The sequence below is a fragment of the Tetrahymena thermophila genome (genome assembly GCF_000189635.1).
Source record: "Tetrahymena thermophila SB210 genomic scaffold scf_8254587, whole genome shotgun sequence".
Lineage (NCBI taxonomy): Eukaryota > Ciliophora > Oligohymenophorea > Hymenostomatida > Tetrahymenidae > Tetrahymena > Tetrahymena thermophila.
In genome coordinates, this window is record NW_002476358.1 from 309,348 (window position 1) to 335,217 (window position 25,870).

General features: G+C 22.7%; 7 protein-coding genes across 7 annotated transcripts; 5 read left to right on the forward strand and 2 right to left on the reverse strand. All coding sequences in view use genetic code 6, as the record gives it.

Moving 5' to 3' along the window:
- Positions 1-365: 365 nt before the first annotated feature.
- TTHERM_000388459 (hypothetical protein) lies at positions 366-803 on the forward strand (the record flags this gene model as incomplete). Its single annotated transcript, XM_012798440.1, has 1 exon — positions 366-803. One exon carries the CDS (start codon positions 366-368, stop codon positions 801-803), a length of 438 nt encoding a protein of 145 aa, XP_012653894.1.
- Positions 804-1,559: 756 nt separating this feature from the next.
- On the reverse strand, positions 1,560-3,185 carry TTHERM_00388460 (tetratricopeptide repeat protein; the record flags this gene model as incomplete). The annotated part of the gene is made up of 1 exon (XM_001019350.3): positions 1,560-3,185. One exon carries the CDS (start codon positions 3,183-3,185, stop codon positions 1,560-1,562), a length of 1,626 nt encoding a protein of 541 aa, XP_001019350.2.
- Positions 3,186-3,892: 707 nt separating this feature from the next.
- On the forward strand, positions 3,893-5,398 carry TTHERM_00388470 (hypothetical protein; the record flags this gene model as incomplete). The annotated part of the gene is made up of 1 exon (XM_001019351.3): positions 3,893-5,398. One exon carries the CDS (start codon positions 3,893-3,895, stop codon positions 5,396-5,398), a length of 1,506 nt encoding a protein of 501 aa, XP_001019351.1.
- A 1,908-nt stretch (positions 5,399-7,306) lies between these two features.
- On the forward strand, positions 7,307-9,193 carry TTHERM_00388480 (hypothetical protein; the record flags this gene model as incomplete). Its single annotated transcript, XM_001019352.2, has 6 exons — positions 7,307-7,552; positions 7,611-7,880; positions 8,155-8,393; positions 8,452-8,650; positions 8,703-8,944; positions 9,007-9,193. 6 exons carry the CDS (start codon positions 7,307-7,309, stop codon positions 9,191-9,193), a joined length of 1,383 nt encoding a protein of 460 aa, XP_001019352.2.
- Positions 9,194-10,045: 852 nt separating this feature from the next.
- TTHERM_00388490 (MT-A70 family protein) lies at positions 10,046-17,910 on the forward strand (the record flags this gene model as incomplete). The annotated part of the gene is made up of 13 exons (XM_001019353.2): positions 10,046-10,093; positions 10,219-10,321; positions 10,480-10,902; positions 11,134-12,219; positions 12,283-12,414; positions 12,482-14,017; positions 14,289-14,438; positions 14,537-15,008; positions 15,263-15,561; positions 15,638-15,755; positions 15,831-15,907; positions 15,964-16,320; positions 16,370-17,910. The coding sequence occupies 13 exons, from the start codon at positions 10,046-10,048 to the stop codon at positions 17,908-17,910; spliced, it is 6,342 nt and encodes a 2,113-aa protein (XP_001019353.2).
- A 977-nt stretch (positions 17,911-18,887) lies between these two features.
- On the reverse strand, positions 18,888-21,797 carry TTHERM_00388500 (YL1 nuclear protein; the record flags this gene model as incomplete). The annotated part of the gene is made up of 2 exons (XM_001019354.3): positions 18,888-21,485; positions 21,573-21,797. 2 exons carry the CDS (start codon positions 21,795-21,797, stop codon positions 18,888-18,890), a joined length of 2,823 nt encoding a protein of 940 aa, XP_001019354.1.
- Positions 21,798-22,789: 992 nt separating this feature from the next.
- On the forward strand, positions 22,790-25,772 carry TTHERM_00388510 (hypothetical protein; the record flags this gene model as incomplete). The annotated part of the gene is made up of 9 exons (XM_001019355.2): positions 22,790-22,846; positions 22,907-23,248; positions 23,351-23,452; positions 23,503-23,754; positions 23,810-23,944; positions 23,999-24,409; positions 24,467-24,592; positions 24,662-25,074; positions 25,136-25,772. 9 exons carry the CDS (start codon positions 22,790-22,792, stop codon positions 25,770-25,772), a joined length of 2,475 nt encoding a protein of 824 aa, XP_001019355.2.
- Positions 25,773-25,870: the final 98 nt, after the last annotated feature.

Genomic DNA, 25,870 nt, shown 5'->3' on the forward strand with positions numbered 1-25,870 from the left:
CTAAAATGACCAAGTTTTTAATCTATTATAGATTCCAGGTTTATATACGATTTACAGCAAGTTTTTAAAGCAAATGCTCTTATATTAAAACAAAGACATAAGGATAAATATGATCAAAGTAGACCAGTACACGTTAAAAACTAGTCAAATAAATTATCCAACATTTTAGTTATTAGCTTATTTTTCACATGAATATCAAGTGATACAATCAATTACTCATAAAATTATTATATTAAACCAAAAAATTCTTTTCTCCAAACCTTATTATTTTTCATAAATTTAGAATTTTATTTTAGCATTGAGCAATTAGAGATAGTATAGTTTAGTTTCTTGAGCTTCTTATTCCACCTCTCTATTCCAAATATATGTTAAGGGCGTTATTAATTAATATTATAAAACAAACACAATTTCTTTCAAAATTACAACAATAAATAATGGCAGATAAAATTTTAAAATGGCAATAATCCTTTCCTCTTTTTTATTAAATAAAATAAACAAAAAAATCAGTTAAAAATAAATAAAACACAAACAAATAAATAAATACGTTAATAATAAATAAATAAATAATTAGAATATATAAAAAAACAAAATAAAGAAAACATAAATTAATTAAGAAAAACTGCAAATCAGTTAACTAAATAAATAATGATAATAACAAAAAACTAAAAAATAAATAAAAGAATTAAAAACCAAAGCGAAATCAAATATTCATTTTTACAAACAGTTTAAATATAATAATGCGCTTCATCAATAATTAATTAATTTTTATGATAAATAATAAATAAATAAGTATTTCATTTTGATATTTTCAATTTTATTTCCTAATATTAGTTTCTATTGTGAAAACTTTCAATTAATATTTATGAAATCCTAATAAATATTAAACATAATATTTTTTTATAAAGTGTTTTCGCAAAGTGAGTTTTTTATATTTAATTCATGCATACTTGCGGCTTGGATATAATATTATTTTACAAAAGATAATAAAAAATATCTTAAATTGTTAATATTACTCATTTTATTTATTAACTTATCGTTTCATATTCATGAAAATATAATTTTCAATATTATATATAAACACAGATAAACTGTAATTGAGATGCTTTAAAAGCTTATTCATATATAAATGTTTAGATTAACAGAAAATAATTTTAAAATTAGATTTATTATTATTTAATTTAAGAAATATTATTTTTATTCAATTTATTTTAACAACTATTTGAAATTAGATAAACTTTTTTATTATAAATTAAAGTTATTTTGGTTTTTATTTAATGTTATAAAACTAACTACTTATTTTACTTAATAAATTTATTTATTATTCACGTATAAATGTTTAGATTAATAGAAAATAATTTTAAAATTAGATTTATTATTATTTAATTTAAGAAATATTATTTTTATTCAATTTATTTTAACAACTATTTGAAATTAGATAAACTTTTTTATTATAAATTAAAGTTATTTTGGTTTTTATTTAATGTTATAAAACTAACTACTTATTTTACTTAATAAATTTATTTATTTGATTTATGAAATAAAATGTAATTTAATATTTTTCAAAAGCGTTCTGCAATATTTTTTAAATTTATAAGTCTTATTTGGAGATAATGTTGGATTTCTTCATGCGACTTTAAATTATATTTATCCTAGTTATACTTTAAATATTAATTAAATTCATGAAGGGTTATTAGTTTTTTTAATCTGTTTATATTTTTTCTACTTATAAGCTAAATGGATTATTCATACAACTCTATTGCTTTTGCATTCTATTTAAGATGTGAGTAGGAATGAGCAAGCAAAATTTAACATTATAGCATATATTAATTAGATTTTTCTTAGTTTATATTGAGATTTTCTATTGCTTTTTCATATTCATTACAATAGTAATGAGCTCTTCCTAACATATAATAGTATTGAGGTTCTTATTAATTTGAAATGTTTATAGCAGACTAAAACAATTGTAAAGCTCTTTCTTTGCAACCTATTTATAAATATTCGTTTGCAATTAAGCAAAGGACATTATGGTCTGAAGGATTTCTTTCATAATACACTTAAAGAGTGTTTAAAGCTTCTTCATGTCTACCTAGGTATGAAAGTACTTTAGCCTGAGTAATTAAAATTTTTTGATCTTTATTATAAACTTTTTAAGCTAGGTAAGTTTTATCTAAAGCTTCTTTGGCCATATCTAAACTCAAAAGTAGCTCTGACCATTGAATATAAACTTAGGCTAACTCTTCATCATTACCTTCATTTATTTCAATTAAGTTATTCATTTATCTTTGCATACTTTCGTTATCTTGCATCTAGACAAATATTCTTGAAATCTCTATAAAGGCTTTTATTTCAACAGGATTGAGTTCAATGATTGAATAAAGGATATTCAGCGCTGATTAATGCTATTCTAAATCAGAATAGATACCTATCATAGAATAAAGAACATCATAGTCTTAATCATCAATTTATTAGCATTACTCATAATAAGTTAGGGCTATCTCTAAGCAATCATCTTCCTCATATGCTATACCCAAATTATAAAGACCCACAAATTTCTATTCTACTATCCTATCAGATAGCTCTTGATTTTTCTCAATCATCTGAAGTCCGTATTAAAGAGCTTTTATAGCTTCATTATATTATTTCATTTCTATTAAAAGACTACCTTTTTCGAGTATTAATTAGTGTGATTTTGGATATACAGAGAGACCTATATCCAAATAGCGCATAGCTAGTCTGTACTTCTTCTATAATTTGTAATTTTAAGCAATATATTCAAAATTAAGTTCAGAATAATTATTGTACTTAATTCCTCTTCTCAAAATATTATTTTGTTCAATAGGGCATTATACTAATTAACCCTTAACCCTCTCTAAAATATAATCATTTCTTTTTTCACCTACAGTAAGCTTCTACAAAACTTTGAAAAATTTATGACTTTTTTAATTTTAATTTGAATCTTTGAGTCCATAAGCTTATTCGCTTGTAAAATCTATGTAGTCTTAAGCTACGTTAAACATAGACATATTTTCACAATATTCACTAATTTATTATTGAATTAATAATTTAAATAATTTGGCGCTAGATAGATAGTGTTTCAAATGAAAAAGATATATTTGATTTTAATTAGCAACTTTTTCTTTCTTAAGCAAACTTAATCGTTTAAACAGATCTATCAATCTGTTCATATATCAATTAATCAATATATAGATATATCTATCTACTGATAACTACTCTAATTTTCAAAATGTTAAAAAATATTATTTGTAATTGGCATATTTAGAGTAATCATATGCAGTTAATACATTTATTTTTATTAAATCAAATGCATAACTCAATTATAAATACAAAAGATAAATAAAAAAGGAGTATTTATATTACTTAAAACAATATTTTATATCTTAATTTTTCCTAAATAAAATTTTTTGGAATTTAGAATAAGGAGAAACTTATTTATTTTAGTATGATTTCTTATAGATTAAATATGAATATTTTTTTAATTAGATAATGAATAAAATGATATATAACATAAGATTATAATTTAATTTTTTAAACTCTTGTTTACATTTTTAAGATAATCTTAAATAGAAAAGTTTAAGTTTTATTATTATATTTGGTGTATTAAGTAAAATATGAGAATTTTTATTTTGTTAAGCATAATATATTATTTTTGAACCATGTATTATTATCATACTAATATAATTCTTATTAAAGTTATTAGTAAAATTCAAAAACAAATACTGTATCAAAGTTATGATAATGAATTTTATTAGCTTATTTTTGATAAAAGAAACTTTATTAAATTGCATTAAAATCTTTCTATATCAATTTTATCTAATAATTTAATTATTTGCGTAATTAATAACCAATAAATATTAGTTTAAAGTATAATATAATGATTGAATTTTTAGAACAAAGTGATAAGTTCATATGTTAGATTCACAGAGACTAAATTCCTTTATTCATTCAAGTAGATGAGGATGGATCTTGCTCTTTTCAATGCCAAGTATGCGTAGCCAAAAATTCTTTTAAGTCAAGAAGGTTAGTTTCTATAGGTTAAATTTTTGAAAAATCTAAAAAGGCAGTAATACACAACTGGCCACCTTTGGATGATAGCTCTATTTATGAAAAAATAGAAGAGCTTTTCAATCAATAATAAGAATTAAGTGAAATTGAAGAAATTAATAAATACTTCAAATAGGTAAAGAATAAAATTATTTCAAAGTTAGACGAAATTGAGGGAATCGTCATTAAAAAAGTCAATGAGTATTCTCATATTAATTTAGCTAATGTATATAATACCATGAACTAAAAAGAATAAATATAATAGCATATGATGAATCTTGATACATTTTAGTAGCAAATGAAATAAATAATACAAAAAGCATTTTAAGATAAAAATTCAAATACACAAAAGTTGATAAATACGATTGCTCAATTTGATGACAGATATAAGTTCGATAAAAATGTTTTAGATAAATTCTTAACTCTCTAACTAGAAATTTTAGGAGAAATAGAATAAATTATAGCATAAAAGTCATCATAAGAAGACAATTAAAAATTATTGAATGAAATGGAAAAGAAATAGGTTCTTATGTTGGAAAATTTAGGATCAACCATATTAAAAGATGAAAACGAAGTAGTAAATAGGTTTTCAACAAAAACACTAATTGCAATTGAAGATGAGATAAAAAAAAATCTAGAAACTTTTTCAAGAAGCTCAAATAGTTTATCTGATAATAAATAACTTCCAGATTTTGATAAATATACTTCTTCTTATTCTTCATCTTCATTAACATTTAAGGCTTTAAACAAAAATAACTCAAAATCTAATTTATAACAGAGAATTACATAAAGCATCTAACAAAAGGCATTTAAACTTTCTAAAGCTATTCAACAAAATGGATTTTCATTCAAAAATATAGATCCAAAGGAATCATATTATATTGGCTTCATTGAAACTTATATTGATCCTATCAAAAACGAACAATTCACAGTCAATATAAAAAATTTATAGAATTGGATTGGTATTGGTCTAGTAGAAAAGGAAAAAATAAATAAAGATATTCCTGTTTAGTAAAATAGTGGTTCTTCAGAAGCAGAAACAATAAATGGTTATTATATGCTTTCTCATAATGGATATTTTTGGCAACAAAAGTAGTAAAAGAGTTAAGATAAGCATGGTTAATTTATATTTAAGTCTGGGGATGTTGTTACAGTTACAATTAAAGGAAATCTAATGGTATTCGAAAAATAAAACTACAGGCATAAATTCGAAATATAAATTTCGTTATCAGAAAACTCCTTGTTCTATCCTGGATTCATTTTATACTCTTAAGGAGATGAAATTGAATTTGTCAAACAGGAAAAAAATGTTTACTTTGAATAGATAAATGACTGAATATAATTATTTCGAGTTGTTGATTTATTTACTTTTATCATTAGATGGATAATTTTTAATAATGCATAAATATATTTTTAATCCACCAATGAAATGATTTAATTAAAATCTTATTATTTTATTTAATTTTAAAATGCAATAAAGTATTTTTTAAACTTTTGTTATGTTTCTTTTTATTTTTAATTAATATTTTTTTTATTAAATTAAAATAAACAAAAAAACTACAAAATATTAAATTACATAAAGTTATATTTTATTTGTATTATATTCAGAAGCTTTTAGCGTTTTTTATCAGCGTTTGTTTTCTATATTTATAGAAAAATACATCAAATACTATTTCATATTCATAATTAATATAATTTATAAAACTGTTATATTTAATTAAAGGAATTTGGTTTATTCTTATTTATGATGATATGAATGAAATAGAAATCTGTTTTATAAACTAATTAAGCATTAAATAAATCGGGTTAAGATTTTATATGTTAATCACTAAATTTTATTTATTTATTTAAAAGATATTAATCAATTTATTTTGAAAATAGGTAGTGGGAAAATAAGAAATTGAAATTATTTATGAAAAAGAAGAAAAATAAAAATTAAATTTTAGAAAGATTAGTTAGTTAGTTATTAACTACAGAAAATAAATAAATCGTTATAAGAGAATCCATCTCCATTTTAAAATTAAAAATTTTTTAAACCCCTTAATTGCAGTGTGAAAACCTTACGAGATAACAAGTTTTTAAGTGATAAAAATAATTTTAATATGGAAGATAGAATAATCAAAGATGGATTGTCTATAATCGAAAAAAAAAATAATAACTAATTAATTGAATCTATTCATTTAATTTTAAAATGTAATATTAGCTGATAGATAATGCTTTAGATAAATGATAAATTACCCACTTTTAAAGTTTTAGAGATAAAAGTTTTTAATACCCAAAAAAAATGGTTTCAATTTTCGCTAGGCAGATAGAAAAGTGGAAAATTTCATCAAATTATTTAAAGCAAACTATTATGCGAAACATTACAAAAAAATTTAATGAGTTATTCAATTAAGTAAATTCTCTCTTAGTTCTAATTAAAAACTTTTAACATATATTTATCAAATAGATTTTTATTTTCATGACAATTTTTTAGTTTTACAATCGAATATTTATAAAGATAACCCATTTGTAGCATAAATACACAGAACAAAAACAAAAAAAAACAAAAATTAAATTAAATTAAACAAAAGAAATAGAAAAATAAATACTTGATCCATAAAAAAAATAAATATAGTAAATAATACTTAGCAATAAATAAAAAGTTAAACCATAAAAGTTAAACTCAAACAAACACAAAATTTAATTATATCCTAACATTTAATATTTACCTTCCATTATTTATTTTATTTTGTTTTTATTAATATTTTTTGTTTTGTTTAATATAGGATATTTGGATTTTGATTTTAGTTAATTGGGAGCAATTATAATTTTTATTTAATTAAGAATGCAAATATCTCTATTTCGCATTAACTTTTCTCAAAGCAATTAAAAAAAATATTTAAAATTTTACTAGCTTAATAAATTTAATAATTTTTTAATAAGAATTCAATCTTTTTTAAATTTTTTGAAAATAAAAAATAGTTTTATTAATAAATGAATGGATTATTTATTACTTTAATATTATTATTATTATACTTATTATTTATACCTAATTAATTATTTAGAGTAGTATTTATTTTTGCATTTAACGGTGATAAAAATAGCTAGCAAAATCATAGATTTTAGCTGGTTTATAAAATATGAATTAAATTTTCTAAATCTCTTTATTGAAAGAAAGTAAAAAATTTTCAATTCAATTTATTTATTTGTTGGTAATAATTAAAATAATAACTTGCAATTTTTTGAAACTAAATTTTAGGAAATGTCATATATTGGTTTGAATACCTAATACGTTCAACATTTAGGAGGTTAAGCAGGGTGTCAATAACACAAAAATAACCATTGCTGCCATCATGTTCCTCCTACTCTAGAAGTTTAGGATGTAAATTACGAAGTAATAAGAGAAAGAGAAGAACTGAGAATAAAAATAGCATAGTTAGAGCAAAATCATTTATAAGAATTAGAAATATTAAAAAATAATATTATTGCTTAATGCGAATCAACTTTAGTATGACATTTCAAAATTTCATAAAAATTTTTAGAATTATAAACTAAATATTTATTAGGAAAAGGAGCTGAGAGAATAGGAATTATCTTATGAGAATTAAATTTCTATTTTAAACTAAAAGATAGACTCTCTAAGTAAAAAATGTGCTTAGTAAGATTAGGTGATTTAGACTATGAAAAAAGAAAATGCAGATTTAGAAGAATCAAGCAAGTAAGCAAATATTAAAGTTGCAAAATTAAAAAGAAATGTTACTGAATTGGAGTAAAAACATGAAAAAGATATTAAAGATTTGAATGAAAGTTTGAATGCAAAGCTAAAGAGGGAATTAGTAAATAAATACATTTATTATTACTTTTACTACTTTCTTATATTTAAAAAGATTTGTTTTTCAGTACTAATAGATATATGTATAGATTATTAAAGAATCAAAATTTTACTGCTTTTTTAAATTGTTATTAATTCAAAAATTTGATTTATTAATTATTTATTTATTTTATTGTCTTTGGATATTCAAAATATAAATAATTGCTTTACATCAAAATAAAATCATCTATTTTTTATTTAAGTTAATAATTAAATAATTACATATATTTTTAACATAGGAAGAATAAGAAAATATATTAAACAATGCCTTTGAAAGAGAAAGAATTAGATAAAACTCTTAAATAGAAGAGCATAAGTTAAAAATCAATGAATTTTAATCCAGAATGAAATAAGTTGCATCTGAACTTGAAAAAATCAGAAGTGAACTTCATGCTAAAAAATTGATTGCTGATGAATGGAGACTTAAATACGAAAGTTTATAAAGATCTACAGAACTTGAAATTTACTAATTGAGAAGGTTACTATTTTAAATATTTCTTAAGCAGCAAAATATCTTATTTTATAAAATTATATAGGGAAGTAGATGTTTATAAGCTTACTCCACCTCAAAAGAATTTAGAGTATGAAATAAAAGAACTAACAGAAAAGCTCTAAAGAAAGAAATTAAAAATTCAAAAGGTGAGAGAAGAAGTTAGGGTAAAAACAGAAACTATTGTTGTTGAGAAACCAGTAGAAGTTGAAAAAATTGTTGAAGTTGTCAAATACATCCCAGTCGTAAAATAAAATTGAAATTAAAAAAATTGAAATTAAATTTAATCTTGAATAGGAAAAAATCGTAAAAGAAATATAACCTCCCAAATAGCCAATTATCATTCAAGAATGTGGCGTAGCTGATAAGTCTGACACCTTAATTAAAGACTATCAGAGAGAGTTAGAAGACAGAGATAGGACTATAGAAAGATTGAAAATAGAAAATGAGGATTTAATTGTATAATTAAGAGAACTTTAATTACAATTCGATCAGCTCCAAGCCGATTATCTTTTACTTCAACATGACAGAGAAAATTTGTAACAAACAAACTATATAAAATAGCTTTTTAAATTTTTATTAATAATTTTTAAAAATAAAGAATAGCATAAATTAGCAGCTTCAACTCGTATTTATAATAATTAGAGCAAGCCTATGGATAAAAGAATTAAGAATTAATGAATAAAGTACAATAGTTGTATTCCTAAATTACTAATTAACCTAAAAATGTTGGTAAAATATTGGTTAGAATTGGCAAAGATGGTAAACCAGTTGTAGAAACTAAGTGATTTAACTTAATTAGAATAAAAAAACATCTAATTAAGTTAGTTATTATTTAATTAATTTGTAAATAAAATTAGAGTTATGAAAATTCAATTTAAATATTTATAAGATTCAATTAATGTTTTGATAAAATCTTCTTTTTATTTTGAATACTCTTTATTTGTTTGTTGTAGCTTAATATTTTAAAGATAATTTATATAAATAGTATAGAGCAATCTTATTTGAAATATAGATTTTTTTATTTAAATTAATAGAAGCAAATTAATATTTAATAAAAAATTAAATATTTTTGCTTATTTCATTCACATTTTTTGAGTGAAGAACATTTATTGTCAAAACTGTTTTTACAAGCGTTTTATAAAAGCGTATATTTTTTAAATAGATTTGCTTATTAGTAATAATTATTAGTTTTAGTATTTTCTAATACCTATAAGATTTAACATTAAAAAATATCCTAAATTTAAACTACTAATCGGGCATTTTTATTGGTAAAAATAGTTTATTTTTTAAAAAAAAAAGTATTTACATGGTTGTGGTTTGGTACTATTAACTACCTTTGATAATTTACATTCTAAATAAATGAAATTAGTGAAATCTATTTATTATTGATGATAATAAGTAAACAGGGCCAATCGATTAAATTGAATGAATAAAGTTGTAAATGATAACTTATGATATTTTCTTGTATTTTACAAAATCTCTCATATACTTATTTAAAGAGAGAAAGAAAGCGAGCAAGAAAGAGATAATTTCAATCTTATTCATTAAAGTGGAAGAAAAGTAGGTGAAAAAGAATAATTTTTAAAGGAAATTATAAATAAAAAGATAAAGGGAGTATTAGCAATAATAAGGTAAAAATGTCAGAGGAAGATACGAGGTATCCTCATGAAAGCGCATTGAATAAAGTAGGCAATTTTAATTTACATAAATATATCATGCAAATATTCATTTTCATAATTAGAAGAAGTTTTTTAAAGCTTAAAAGAAATTATTTAAGTATAAAAGTTGACATTTTTAAATTTTTATCAAGGGAAAGCATAAAATGGATGGTCTGCTTCGTGGGCTGGATCTAAATAATGTAGTTATAGAAAAACGCTCTAGAAATAATTCAGAATCATCGCATTCCGTATCAGGTAGAACATTTTAACAATAATTTAAACTTGTTCATTTTTAATCGTGCATTTTTCTTAGCAAAATAAAGATAAAATAAGAAAAGGAAAATTTAAATTTTTTAAGTTTATTTTTTTATTGCATCTTTTTTAAAAAACTGATATATATTCATAATAAAAAGGGGAAGCTGCATCTAAAAAAAAATCAAACACCACTTTATCTGACACAAGCAAAATAACTAAGCACAGGAAAAGTAGCAATGAAATTTATTTGGCAAAAGTAATCGAGGAATAGGAAGATTCATAAGAGGATAATCGTAAAGCAAATCAATAAAAAGATTTAAAAGAGGTTAAAGTAAAAAATTCTACAGAAGATTTAAATTCTTAGAGGAGAAAATTGAGATCTTCAGGAATAGAAAAGTAAGATGAAATATCAAATATTAAAAGTAAAAAGCATCAGAAAATTAATGCTAAAGTTACATAGCATACTGAAAAAATTATGAACTAAAAAGTCTAGTAGGAGTAGAGTACATTTAATTTGAATAACTCGAACGAAGAAGGATTATCTTCAACTTCTTGCTCTTCAGATTTATTAAAAAAGACCAGTAAAATACTTGAAAATTTAATTCAAAATACCTATATTTTAAATAAAATCAACCTATTTCTACTCTAAACCCTTAATTAATTAAGAATTTATAAATAAATAACACTTAGAATAATATTTATGCTTTCTTAAATTAAATTAAGATTTTGTCAAACAAAATTTTATAATTTTATATCTTATCAAAATTTCCGAATTCTGCCATCAATAAATATAATTTATGCTAAATAAAAAGGAAATAAATCAAATTATGAGGTTGAAGTACTCAGTTCTCATAAAAATCCTATTCATGTTTTAGGAAGTACTTTGAAAATTGAAAAGCAGGTAGAAAAAAAAAGGAAAACTTCTGATTCTTAAAAAGTAGAGCCATCTGCTGAGTAATCTAAAGTAGTATCTAAAGAAAAATAAAAATCCTCTCAAAATAAAAAAGAAGAAGCTTAATTTCAGAGTCAAAAGTAAATGTTAGATAAAGGCAATGTATTTGGCTAAGAAAATTTTAGAAAATCAACACGCTCAAATTCACTGAGTAGTGAATCTATTAGAAAACATAGTTCTGAAGATAATACAAATTCTTTGAAAAAGTAAGCACATAAAAAAAAGGATTTGTCGTCTACTCCTTTAAAAAGTTAAAGTTAGAGAGATCTAAGAGCTTCAAAGAGAGAGATATTTAAAAATTAAGAATTGCAAGAACTTCAATAATTAGAAAAGATTTCATCAGAATAAAAATAAATTAAACAAACCGATTAATTAAAAACTTTAAAAAAGTAAGATAACAACAAAGAAAATTTAGCTAGCAAAATAGAAAATTAGAAATATAATTCCAATGAGCATACAATAAAAAAATAGGTTACATTCAAAGAAAAATTAAGTGAGATAATAGGGGAAGAAGCAGAGTCTGCACCAGTTAAAGGAAGCTTTAACAACGCCTACGACTATAATGTTCATTAGGATTCTGATTCGGAAAAAGATTACTTTCCTTCTAAAAAAGCATTAAAAAATCATAAGAAGGAGAAAAGAATTAAAAAAAGGTAAGAAAATAAATTAGAAATAGCAATTAAAAAAACTTAAAAACTCCTCAAAACTAAGAGTATGTAAATGAGGCAATAAAGAACTATAATTAGTGTGGAAATTCCTTCTGAGTCATCTTTCGAAGATGATGAAGATGAAGAGACTGCTGGGTAGAATCATAAAACAAACCATTTAAAAAATTAAAAAGTTGCATTTTTCTCAAAAAAATTAAATGATTTAGATAAAACAAATAGCTATAAATCAAAAAGAGAAAAAGTTATTTAAGAGAATTGTTCTAGTTTGTAAATATAAGGTAAAGATAATAAATAATATACCTTAATTTTATTTTTTTAATTTATTTCAATCTAATTAATAGAAGGAAAAAAAAGTCAATAAATTTTAGAAATCTCAGACAATAGAAATGGAAAAAATAAGTCTAATGATGTTATGCTTACATCTTTATAGCAGAAAAATATAAAATCTTTATCTTTAGAAGCTTCTGGCTAAAGTAATTACATTATTTTCTTCAAAGCATTGGTTACTAATTATTTTTTAATTTTTAATTGTATAAAAAGAAAATTTAAATAGCAATCTATAAATAAATTCTTAAGGTGTAGAGAATGAAGCTTAAACACAAAATGGCAAAATAATTCAAAAAAATTAAAATGCATATGGCAAGAATAAAAATAGCGAAAGCAAGTCTGGCAATAATAGTTTAGAAATTTAATCCTAAAAAAAAAATTTATAGATATAATAAATTCATTCTACTAATTAGTAAGTAAAAGCTGAGATTGAATTTAAAGATAAATAAATTAAGAAAAAACAATCTTTTACAACAAATCTTTAAAACTAAATGAATTTAAAAGATAAGCAATTTTAAAACACAAATAATTTTAACTCAGAAATAGGAATTACCCAAAGAGAAAATAACTCAGACCAAAACGAAACCGACTTAAATCTAGAATAAAAAAATCTTAAGCGCTTAAACAATTTTAATACACCATTAGAAGGTTACCCAACGAATATATGCTCCTCCTCTTCTCTACTTATTATTGAGGAGGATAAGTTAGTAAAAGATGTAAATAACGATCCACATACTTTGAGCCAAGATTAGGCTAACTAATTTACCAATTAATAAGAATCATCTAAAACATAACTTATCCCTAAATGCGCTCATTAAGATGGCCAATAAAAACTATAAAATGAAGAAAATTTTTAACAATAAGAAGAAGACTATCAAGATAATTTTGCTAGTAATTCCTAATAAATAAGAAGTGCTGAACAAGATATTACAGGCTAAGTAGAAGTAAATTAAACCTAATAAAAGAACATTTTCAGTTAATAAAGACAAATTTAGAATGAAAATCGTAAAAGAGATGTAAGTAGCCCCTTCTTCTATGATCCTAAAATAGAATTTATAAACACCAACATTTTCTTTAAAAACTTTTATACAGAGTTTCAACCATAAAATAGAAAAACCTTCTATTAAAAAGTAGCATATTAACACCACTTATAAACTTACTCACTAACTTAGTAACATACTCCCAGTTAGTAAACCCAATCTATTGTTTAATAAAGTTAGAAACCTGAAAGCAATAATCAAATCTAAGTTGTTTCTTAACAAAATGAATAATAAAAAGAAGAGTAATTGTTATAAGCAGAAATATAGGATGAGGAAAAATTACTCAAAGAGTAATTAAGTATTGAATAAAATTACTAAAATCATAGTAACTAATTGATTAGTATTGGCTAGAATGATAATTTTATAGAAAAAAATATTTGTTAGGAAAATTCATAAGATTTAAATCAAACTAATAGCAAAGTCCAAAAAGACATTACTAGCAATGAAATGCAAATTGAAAAGTAAGCATTAAGCTAATAAGCTTAATCAAACTTATAAAATGCCTAAGATGAGTAGAATTAAGAGCTAAAAAAGAAACATATTGGAATTTTAGCGGATAAAAATAAGGAATCAGGCGAAAATATGGTTTAATTGCAATCTGAGCTAGACCTATTATATGAAAAGTATTACCCAAGCTAAACTTATATAAATTGTGATTTGAAGTACTTTAACCTAGAATTGATAATTTAAAATACGGGATTATTTGATAGTAAAAAATTAATTAATTATTTATTTATTTATTCAATTATTAAAGAAAGAAATTAATTATTTCAGAGAATAAAAATTAGAGGGAGAGAGAAGAAAGGAATAATTAAATTTTATTTTATTTATGAATTTTCACAATCTGCTTAATTTATTTTTTACCCTTTTTTAAATTTTCTATTTAGAAGCTAAATTTTCATAAATTTAAAAAGTCTTAAAAAATTTTATAAAAAATAAAACGTATTTATTTTATTAATTATAAAATTGTTTTAAAATAGTTGTTTACATGGATCCTCCTTGGAGAATAAAAGGTGGTTAGCAATTTGATAGTTAGTTCATGTTTTCTAATAGTAAATTTTCTTTGGATTATGATACAATGTCTAATAAAGAAATTATGGACATTCCAGTTGAGAGGTTATCAAACAAAGGTTAGTTTTTATAATATCTATTCTTTTTCTTTAGGATTATTTCCTAGATTTTTGATTATGTATGAATTGGTTTACTTACTATATTCTTATTATTTTAGGTTTCTTATTTTTATGGATTTTGAACACATAAATGAATACTGCTATATAGATGATGCAAAAATGGGGATACAACTTGGTTGATAAAATCGTGTGGGTTAAAATGAAAGATAAAAATGTTTATCTATCCCATGGATATTATTTTATGCATTCTTTTGAACTTTGTCTTATTGGATATAAGAATGATACCAAAGATGACCTTACTAGCATATATCCAGCATCAAACCCTTTTTCAGTTATAGATGAAAATATTTTAGAAGAAAACAAGTCGAAAGGAGGCAACAAGAAAAGTGAAATAAACTTGGAATACCCTCATTTTTTTAACAAAATTTCTAACAATGTCATCTTTGCCGAAGTTAGAAAGAAATCGCAGAAGCCTGATGAAATTTATGAAATTATAGATCTATTAATACCCGGAGCTAAAAAAATTGAATTATTTGCTCGTAATAATAATTTGCGTCCAGGCTGGGTAAGGTAAAATGAAATAATTAGAAGAATAAAAATTAAAATAAGTTATTTTTTACCCACTAAGAATAGAAATCATAAATATTTAAATTTTAACAAGTTATAATTTGAGCAAAATAAATAAAATCTATCTATATTAAATAAAACATTCTGTCTTGAGAGACAATTTTTCTTAAAAATATTAAAATAATCATCTTTTTTTTATTTTAAGCATTGTTTTATGAAAATCTACTTACTTAAATATTATTTTCAAACTAAATTAGTGTTGGCAACTAACTAGGTGAAACTTACGAAAAATGGATGCATTAAGTAAATTGTGATAACTGTCACTAGGAAATTGTAAAGGGAAAGCTAAAAAGATATAAGTCTCGTAGGATAAATAATTATGATATATGCGAAAATTGTGTGTTGAATTTTGATAAGAAAGATTTTTATGAAATACAAAACAAAGTAAATGAGGATATTTTGCATAATTATCAAAGTTGTAATCGTTGTGAAGCTGAACCAATATGGGGAATCAGATTCCATTGTATGATTTGCAAAGATTTTGATTTATGTGAAGGTAAAATAATTTAAAAGTTACCCTTATTTTAATTTTTAAAAATCAGTATCCTCATCAATTTTTTTAAATTAAAAAGCTTGTGTAGATGAAAATACGAAGTTATGTGAAGAAGAGTAGTTCCATAACTTGCAACATGACATGAAAATTATCGAAGTGCCAGTATTTGCAGATGGATTTCCTGTTCATGATAGAAAGTAAAAAGATCTAAAAATTTTAATTGATTATGTTAACTTTAAATTTTTTATTTTAATATTTATTATCTAATTTAGATGTTAATCTTGCTTTATGAGCCCGATCATAGGCACTTGTTTTACATGCAAGTAATGCTAAGGGAACTTTAATCTTTGTAAATATTTTATAATTTTAGCTTTATACTTAATGATTTTTGCTATTATTTTAAAGGTTAGAACTGTTATTTTAGCAAGCCAATAGAGACCATTAAAAACAAAAGACATAGACCAGAACATTAAATGGATGCACTTATAAGTCCAGTCAAAAATACTAAAACTAAAAAGATTTAGTTTAAATGTGCAGGATGTGGAGTTTTAAATTTAAAAGATATGTACAAGTGTGAAAACTGTTATGGTTTTTATTTCTGTCTATCATGTTATGAGACTAAATGCGATGATTTTAAAACTTACATGGCGAGTTCCCATAAAAATTACCATTCACTTATTAGATATAATCTTGAAGAAATTGAGAGTTAGAACGAATAGAAAGTTGAACTGCAAGATGCTTAGGCTTAGTAGATCAACAACGGTAATAAATGCTTATGAAATAATTTAAAAATAATATTTTTTTTATTTAGATCCTATAAATAGTCAACTTATACTTAATGTTATATCTCAAATCTTAGACACAGATGAAGTCAATAAACCATAAAATATTGATAATTATGCTGAAGAAGGGAGATAAGACTAATTAAAAGAATTGAATTAGAAATAAATTGATGAAGATGAAGATAATATCCTAAAAAATAAAACAGAAATATAAGAAGAGTCTAGAAATATTAATTAAGACACTAAAAATAAAAAAAATGGCTAAACTAAAAGACCCTATAATAGAAAGTAAAAAGTTAAATCAATAGAAGACAAAGATGAGACCAATTTGGATAAATAAAATAATAATTAAGTTGAATTATAAAATGATAAATAAAATGAGTAATTAAATATTGAATAAGATTAATCAGGAAATTAAAATATGAATCAGCTAAAGGAAGATCAAGATGAGTTGGAAAAGGCTGAAGAATAAAATTTAAAAAGCAATTTAGTGAAAAAAATAAGAAAAAAAAGGGTGAGTAAGAAATAAAAATAATAACTAGAAGATTAAAGTGAGGAAAAAAAAGAAGAAAATAATGACTAATTAATTGATAAGAAGTCCGACTCAATTAACAATGAAAACAAAAGTGTAGACGAGTCTAAATAAAATTAGATGGAAGAGGAAGAAGATTAAAAAGAGGAAAGCAATAAAAATGAAGATGATAAAGAGGAGAATGAAATACAAGAAGAAAATAAAGTTGTTAAGAAAAGGAAAAGAAGAACTAAAGAAGAGATAGAAAAATTCAAACAAGAAAAAGAATAAAAAAATTTGGAGTACTTGATCGGTCTACAAGATGGTAAAGAAAAGAAAAAAAGAGGAAGACTTCCTAAATTAAAAGATAATTCCAAACTGTAAGTATTGTTGAATAGTTAAATAGAATAAAATTAACAACAAAAGTAATCAGATGAAAACTCATTTTTGTAAATAAACTAATCAAATATAAATGAATAATTTTTTGATAAGCAGCATAATGAATACAACCAAAAACTCATATAAGATTAACTATTGTTAGAAACCTTATCAAATTAACCATCACAAATTGTAACAGAGTTGTAATATAAACTGAAGCTTTTAGAGTCTTATTAATAATAAAAAGTTGTTTCCGAAAATGAAAATACTAAGCTTAATAATAGTAATAATGATATATACTTTTTATCAGATATCAACTAAGCTTCAGACTCTAAAGAGAATACTCTCCATTTTTAAATCTAAAACTAATTAAATAAAAATAAAATTTCAAATTTTAATTACTCTAACTAAGAGGATTAACAAATTTAAAATCCATTTGACTATGACTTACTATAAAACCTATTAAATTCAATAAATAGAAACTCTCTATAATAATCAAACCACTCTTACAATGAAGAAAATACAATTCAATATAATAATAATTCTGTTGAAAAAATAATTTAAGATGTCAAAGAAAATTAACAAAAAGAAAACTTAATTGGCCAAGTCAATCAAGAATAGATTAATTAAGAAGACTAAAATGATGATGAATCATATGATTCGTCTAGCTCTTCAAGTTGAGAAAGCTAGCTCATTTTATGAATTCCATAAACTAATTTTATAAAATAAGTTAGAAATTATTGACTATTTTGTAAATCCTTATAATTAAATACTAAAAACAAAAAAGATATTTAAATTTTTTTATGAATTGATACCATTTTATGTTTAATATTGTATATGAGCTTTAATTTTCATTCAATCCATTTCCATTTCCATCTTCATCTAAAATAAATAATGTATAAATATTTTTTTTTAATTTTTGAAAACATATATAAGTGTATTAAATCTTTATTAATATTCATTTTTATATTTAAATATTGCAAAGTTTAATAATTTAAACTTTATTTTCGCTTAAAAAATATGAAGAAATAACTTCATTTAAAAATAAATTTTATTATTACTGACATCGTGAAGTATTGAAACAGATAAGTAATTTAAACTTTTCTTTGTATATACATTTAAATGAATGCATTTTGTAAGTATTTTTTTACAAGAAAAAATTGCATTAATATTGAAATATTTTCACTTAAATAATTTAATTATTTTTTAAAAGATTTAATATTGGAATAAATGAGCTATTTTAATGATATTTTTTTAATTTTAAAATTTATTATAGCAAGAAATATTTTGTTATAAATTATTGATATTTATTCAAAATAGTAAACAATATTAAAATGAAAATATATTTAATAAATATTCCTTGGTTGCTTAAAAAATAATTGAATTTATTTAGAAAAACTAACTTAAAATTATAAATCTAATATATCTAGTTAATTTTATATTTATAATTTTAATTGTATTTTTTTATGAAAAAAAATTAAATATTTACTAATTTTATTTTAAAAATGTTTTATTTAATTAATTGAGAAAAAAAAATTATTAATTTTTTAAAATTTTTGAAAAATCTAAAAATGACAGTTTAATTTAAAATATTATTTACAAATAATTATTTATCTAAAAAATTTTTAGTATATTGATTGTTGAAAGTTCATCTATCATCAATCTGAATCTTAGTCAATAAATATTTTATCATCTTAATTATTATTATTATCATCATCGTTTTCTTCATCATTTTCATCATCTTCTCTTTCAGCTGCAGTTTATGAAATACGAGATTTTTAACTTTTTGCTTTCTTAGTTTGTTTCTTTTTCTTTTATTAAGATTTTCTCTTCTTCTTTTTACCTGCAGAAGAAGTTGCTGAATTAGATGAGGATTATGAAGATGATGATAAAGAGTCATCTGAATCTGAAGAATTATTACAATTATTATTATATTTGTCTTTAAGTTTTGGCTCAAATTCTTCTAGCAGCTCTTCCTTCTTTTCTTAGAGATCTTTGTAAACTTTAATAAGATACTTGTAACGATTTTGCTCTGACTTATACAAAATTGTACGATATTTATAAAATTCTTCTGGAGTATTATAAGATTTATTAGTTTTAGGATCGTGATAGCGGAATTTTTTTTCTTTTATTTATTTTTATTGATTGAAAGATTACATATAGTTACCTATTGTGCTATCATATACTTCTTATGTTGGATATATGATTAAATTTTCATCTGTTTTAGCAGAGTTTTTATATATTATCTTAGGTCCTTCGTCTATAAATTTTTTACTTAAAGAGAATTATTTTTTCTCTTCTTCCAAACGAAGTAAGTCTTCTAATTATTTTCTATTCACAAATTCTGTAAAAACAGCTTCTTTTAATAGTTACTCTTAGGTCAAGAAATCATGGATATAACGTTTCTTTTTGCCTCCAGCACCCTGTGCTTATCCACCTTACTCTCCTTATTACCCATTAATGTCTACAGATCCATCTTCGTTTAAGCGCAATTTCTTTTTTAAACGAGGAGAAAGCTAACTTTGAGATAAAAGAGATTTTTCATTTGTGCTTTATCTTAAGGTACGTTTTTCAAGCTAAATTGTGATCTATGCCTCTCTTTTCTCCTTTTATATCTTTTAAGATATTTAAATTTCATTTTCTTCTTAGGTATCGAGCTATTTCAAGCGCTCAGCTTTTTATTTTTGTCTCTGCTTTGCTATTTTTTCTTATTCTTTTCTAATAACATCATCTTTTTTCATTAAATAGCTAGGCTTATCTTTATTACGTTTTTTCTTTTTCTCGCTGTCTGAATCTTCATCTGACATATTTGAATCATCATCGCCATCATCTTCTAAATCACTAGTGTCTTAAAAATCACTATCGAATACATCCTTTACGTCTTTAAACTCTTCTTCATTAAAATCTTCGTCTTCTTCTTCATCATTAGCCTTTGTAACTTCAGTTATTTTACCAAAATATTTATTTTCTTTCCAAAAGTCATCTAAATCATCTCCGAATCCTTCATTTCTTTTTTATAACTCCATAAGCTTTTTGATGCCTTCACCTCTTCTACTACGAAATGTCATTGTTCTTACAGCCTAAACTACTTCTTCACTACTACTTTCGTCTTCATCGTTATCTTCTTCATCATCACCTTCATTTTCGTCATCATCATCATCCTCATCACCATTCTCTTCGTCTTCTTCGTCATCATCAACTTCATCGTCTTCTTCATTGTCTTCTCCTTCTCCATCATCTTCACTTTCATCAGCTTTATTTTTAAGTTTTGATGATAAACTATCGCTTTTCTTCTTGTCCAATTATTTTTTGTTTGTTTTTATATTATCACTGTTTTAGCTATTTTCAGAATCTTCAGAACCTGAAAGAATATCTTCTTCATCCTCTTCGTTTTCTAAAGTATTGTCTAATTCCATATCTAAACTATCCTTTCTTATGTTTTTAATAGCAGATACCTTAGACCCTTTAGAAGTAGTACTTTATTCATGACCATTATCATTTTTATAAAGCTTCGAATTAGGTTTTTTACTATCAACTAAGACCTTGCTTCTATTTTTTAAAGATGATTCAGATTAACCTTTTTTATCATCTTTTACTTAATTTCCACCATTTTGATGCTCAGTATTTAAATCTGATTTACCTAGCTTCTTTTTAAGCTAATTAGGATCTGATTCTTATTCATCTGTCTCAGGTTCTATTTCTATTTCTTCACTCTCTTTATTTTCTGTAGGCTGGAAAGGAACGTTTTTTCCATTCTTTTTGTCTTTAATTATGCTGCTAAATGCTTTCAAACTAGAAGATTTTTCTCCTTATTCCTCTTTTTGCGTTTTTAATTTAGATGCAGCTAGAGTTTATTGTGTTTTTTTATTGCTAGCTTTTGCAGCTGGTTTTTTTTTTAGCTTTGAGATATTATCGCTTTAATAAGAAGTAGCATTTGTTTAGCTATATTAAGGAGGAGTTGCATTACTTTCATCATTAAATACTTCTTCTTTTTCATCTTCTATGATTTCTGCTTTACCCTATGAAATTTTTTTTGTCTTTTTAAGAGCGCTATTATCTGCTTTTTTCTTATCTTAAGCACCTCCTTTTTTTTTAGTAGCTGAACCTTTCACTGGAGCCTTTTCTCCTTTTTTACCTTTTTGTACTTTCTTTTTACCTCCTTTTTTAGAAGCGGCACCACCTTTGTCTTTTCCTTTTTTATTAGTTTTGCCTTTTGAAATAGCTTTCCCTTTCTTTGGAGCTTTTGAATCTACTTCCTAGATGATGATAATGATAATAAAATTAATATTAATATACTTAGAACAATAATTCACTTTAAAATTATTTAAATCTAATCATCTTACTTATGATTTCTTCTTTTGATTTCCTTTTGATGCTGTGACTTTAGAATTTTTAGCTGATTTATCTTAAACAGCTCCTTTTTTAGACTATGCGCCTACTTAATTAGAATTGTTTGAATGTGATTTGTTTTAAGGAGTTTAATCTTAATCATCTTAATCGCTATTATATATCTCCTCATTCTTGTTATCATCTTCCTCCTCAAAGAAAACCTTTTCTTTCTTTCCCATATTGAATATGTCAAATATTCAATTTTTAAACTAAGAATTTTTATTATTTATTATTTATTAAAAATGAAATTTAAAAAATATTTCAATCCGCGAAGGTCTATTAATCTTTATTTATTTATTTACTTATTTATTTCAAGCTATTATTATTTTAATTATTAATTCAGATATGTCTTAGATAAAATTTGTCGATCGATCTCTTTCTAATTAATTTCCAAATTATAAATATTAATGACTACTTGATTTCATAAAAATTGTAAAAACTAATTTAAATAAAGATATATTAACATTTTAACAACAAACAACTATATATAGATATCACACACTAAAAGCATAAACATACATCTTCAGTTTTGTTTTTTTATTAATATTTAAATATAAAATTATTTTTTATTTATTCATACAAAATTTTAAAAAATTTAAAAATATTTAAATCATCAATAAATCTTGTAATTATGTTCATATTTTCTGATTAAATTTACTTTCTCATTCCTCTTTTTCTTTTACAAAAAATAAAATAAGTCTTTATTTATCATTTTTAAAATTTATATGAGTATGTAATGTATGTTTCTTAAAAAGATTTTTCAAAATTATTAAAATTTTAAATAATTTATTTTATAATGTTTTTTTTATAGGATATATATCTATCTATAAAACTAAAATGGCCGAATATAATTTTTTATGATATATTAAATTTTCAGTAAATTAATTATATTTATAGAAAAGCAAAATAATGAATTTATTCATTTACTCTGTTTCAAGCTTATCTAAATAAAAATGAATGATTATTATATTCTAATTTTTATTAAGCAATTTTTTAGATAAATTAATAAATCTTTTAAAACTAATAAATTTTCATCCATATATTTTTACAGCTACAATTTTTATCTTAAATTTTTAGAAATAAAAATTGATAAAATCGCTTTAATTTATTGGAATATATCTAATCAGAATACAATTATTTTATATTGATAGTTTGTTTACAAAGCACAAAAATGGGCGAAGATAATCATCATACATAGAATGAAGCAGATATTGAAATACATAACAAGGTAGAATTATTGCCAATATAATCAACCAATCATTCATTTTTGTTTAATAAATAATACTAGGAATAGAATCAAGCTATTATCAATGATCATAGCAATAATAAAAATAATATCTAAGAAAATAATAGCACTCCTTCAAAAAAAATAACTGAATAAAACTAAAGCCTGAAAATTTCAATAGAAAATTTTGATCCTAGCTCAAAAAAATAAAATTTTATTAATTCTCCTCGTACTCTTAAAGCTTGTGAAGCAAATGGGATTAAAGTTACTGATCTATTTTAGAAAACAAGAGAAGACATACAAAAGCTTTTCAAAGGAAAGGCAAATCTGACTGAAGAAGCTATAATACAGTTTTAGAATACTATAGAATTAAAGAGACTATAAAAAGTTGATGTTGTAATCAAAGTAATATTTTAAAATTACTTTAAGAAATGCAAAAATAAATATAATTCACTTAATAAAATCATGAAACTTATTTTGAGTCATTAATTTTTTTATATTAATTAGGCAAGGTAGCAGCTAATAAATCAAGAGTAAAAATAGTCAAAGATGCTTTAGTTTAATCATTCTGAAGTTTATATAAGAAAAAATAACAGTGATTTTTTTACAGTAATTTTTTTGGAGTTATTTATCTTTTGTAAAATAATACTTTATTTTAGTCCACAGGCTTTAAAAACTGGAAGCATTAAAAAAGTGATTTCGATAGTCCAGCTAAAACTTAGAGTACTCAGAAATCATAAGATTAAAACAATCTTTCAGATAATAAATTTAACCACAAGGAAGGATCAAACAGAAGTTTAGATTCCTGCTAAAATTTTAACAGCCAATAACATGGTTACAGTATGTAGCACTAACTTTAAAAGATGAGAGAAAAAAGCGAGAAGAATATCTCAAAAACATAAGAGAGATAGGTAAAATCATCACCATACATATTTTAAATATTTGAAAGCCAAAATTTTTTAAAAGAAAAAAGATATACTTTCGAGGATATTAACTGAAGTAGAAATAAGGAACATGAAAAGAATGAATGAAGTTAAAAAATAAAAATTAGAAGAAAATTTGTTATAGTAGAAGCAGTATCTAGAATAAAAAAAATAAGAAGTAATAAAAATATATTTGTTTATAATAGATAAAACAAAAAAATTTTTAAAAAAGTATCAAGAAAATAGAGAAAAGAAAGAGCAATATAGAAAATTAAAAGAATAAGAGCATGAAGAAAAATTATTAGCTGAATTAAATTAAAAAGAACGGATCGAATATAGGAGATAATAGTTAGAAAAAGAAAAAAAGAGTCAGTAAGCTTAAGAATCACATAAAAGGGAAGAGTAAAGAAAAAAAAATCACGAAAAGGCTTTACTTCAAATTTAAGAGTAAAATGAAAAGCACTAATATGAAACACTTATGAAACTATAATATGAGTAGTAAAAAGAATAATAAATAAAAATGAAGCAAGCATAAGAAAATGAAAAAAGAAAAGAAATTAGTCAATAAAAAGTTGAACTTTAAAAGAAAAGACTTCAAAAGAATGAATTACTCCATATGCAAGAAATGGAAAAGAGAGAAGAAGTGATTTTTAAATTATCTTTTAAAAATATTTAATTTATTTTTCATATATATCATTAGGAATATAGAAGAAAGTAGTAGGAATAGGAAATTAAAAAAATAGAATTAGAATAACTTAGAAAAAATATTTTTGAGCTTTAAAAAAAATAAGCAGAAGAAAAATAAATTCAAATACAGAAGAAAAATGTAACTTTATTAGATTTAATGAATTTATTGTTAATATTTTGATAATAAAAATATCTTTTTAAAATGTAGAAAGAAATGCAAGAATAAATTGAAAAAAGAAACTATGAAATTTACTAAAAATTATATCACCACGAGTAGTTATACCAAAATATGCAAAGAGAGAAAGTGATAAATGTAATTGAAAAGGGTAAAAGATAAAAAGATAAAGAATAAGAAATACTTTAGAAAAAGCAACAAAATGATCAAGAGCAATATGAAAAATTCCATTAGATATTTTTAGAAAACGAAGAAATGATTGAGAAAACCAATTAAAAAAAGGAGGAATTATTAAAAAATAAAGTATAAAGAAACTAAAGTGCTCAGTTCATAAAGAGATTCCAAGTTAATGACAACAGAACTAGACTTGATTAGATGCACTATTATAAAAACATTCAATTACAGAATAGATTGCTTCATCATAGCCAACGTGTTTAAGACCATGAGTAAGCATATTTATTTACTTGTTGATATTGATAAATAAGTTTATAAATTTTTATTACATAGAATTGAGAAAATGATATTCAGACAATAAATTTAACAAATAGAAAGATAAAATGAAAAATAAAAGTAAGAAATAAAAGAAAAAATGGAAAAGAAATTTCACAGGGCTTAAGATATAAATATTAATTAAATTGTACATGAATTTAACCTAGATATTAGTAAATTAATTTTTATTTTAATTGTTTTTATATATTTATTTGGTATAAATAAAGATTTACCTCCTGAGGTTTTTGACGAGGATTATGGAACCGGTAAAAGAAGTCATAAAATGTCTTTATCACAAACAAGCAACTTCTATCAACCTTAAAGCAAATCTAGTCTCTCAAGATAAACTACTTCCCATGCTAATCATAGAAAATTAATTCCTACCTAAAAAATCTACAGTTAAACTCCTTAAGGTCGTTTAAATACATAATTTAAATCATAAGATAACACAACCAAAGCTAAAGAAGATTAAGATAAAATTAATAATTTTATTTAAAAATCTGAAGCATAAATGGAAAATGAGAATATTCATCAAAAAGATGAACACTAAAACTAAAATCATGAAGGGAATAATTAATAAGAAAATGTAAATCATAACATTCAATCTTAACCTAGTGTTAATCAAGAAAATATGTTTATAACTTAACAGAATTGAATCTAATAAATTCAATTATAATTATGTATATATTTTTATTTGTTAGTTTATTAAGTGAATTGTTTTATTCTTAATACTTATAAACTGTCTAAATAAAT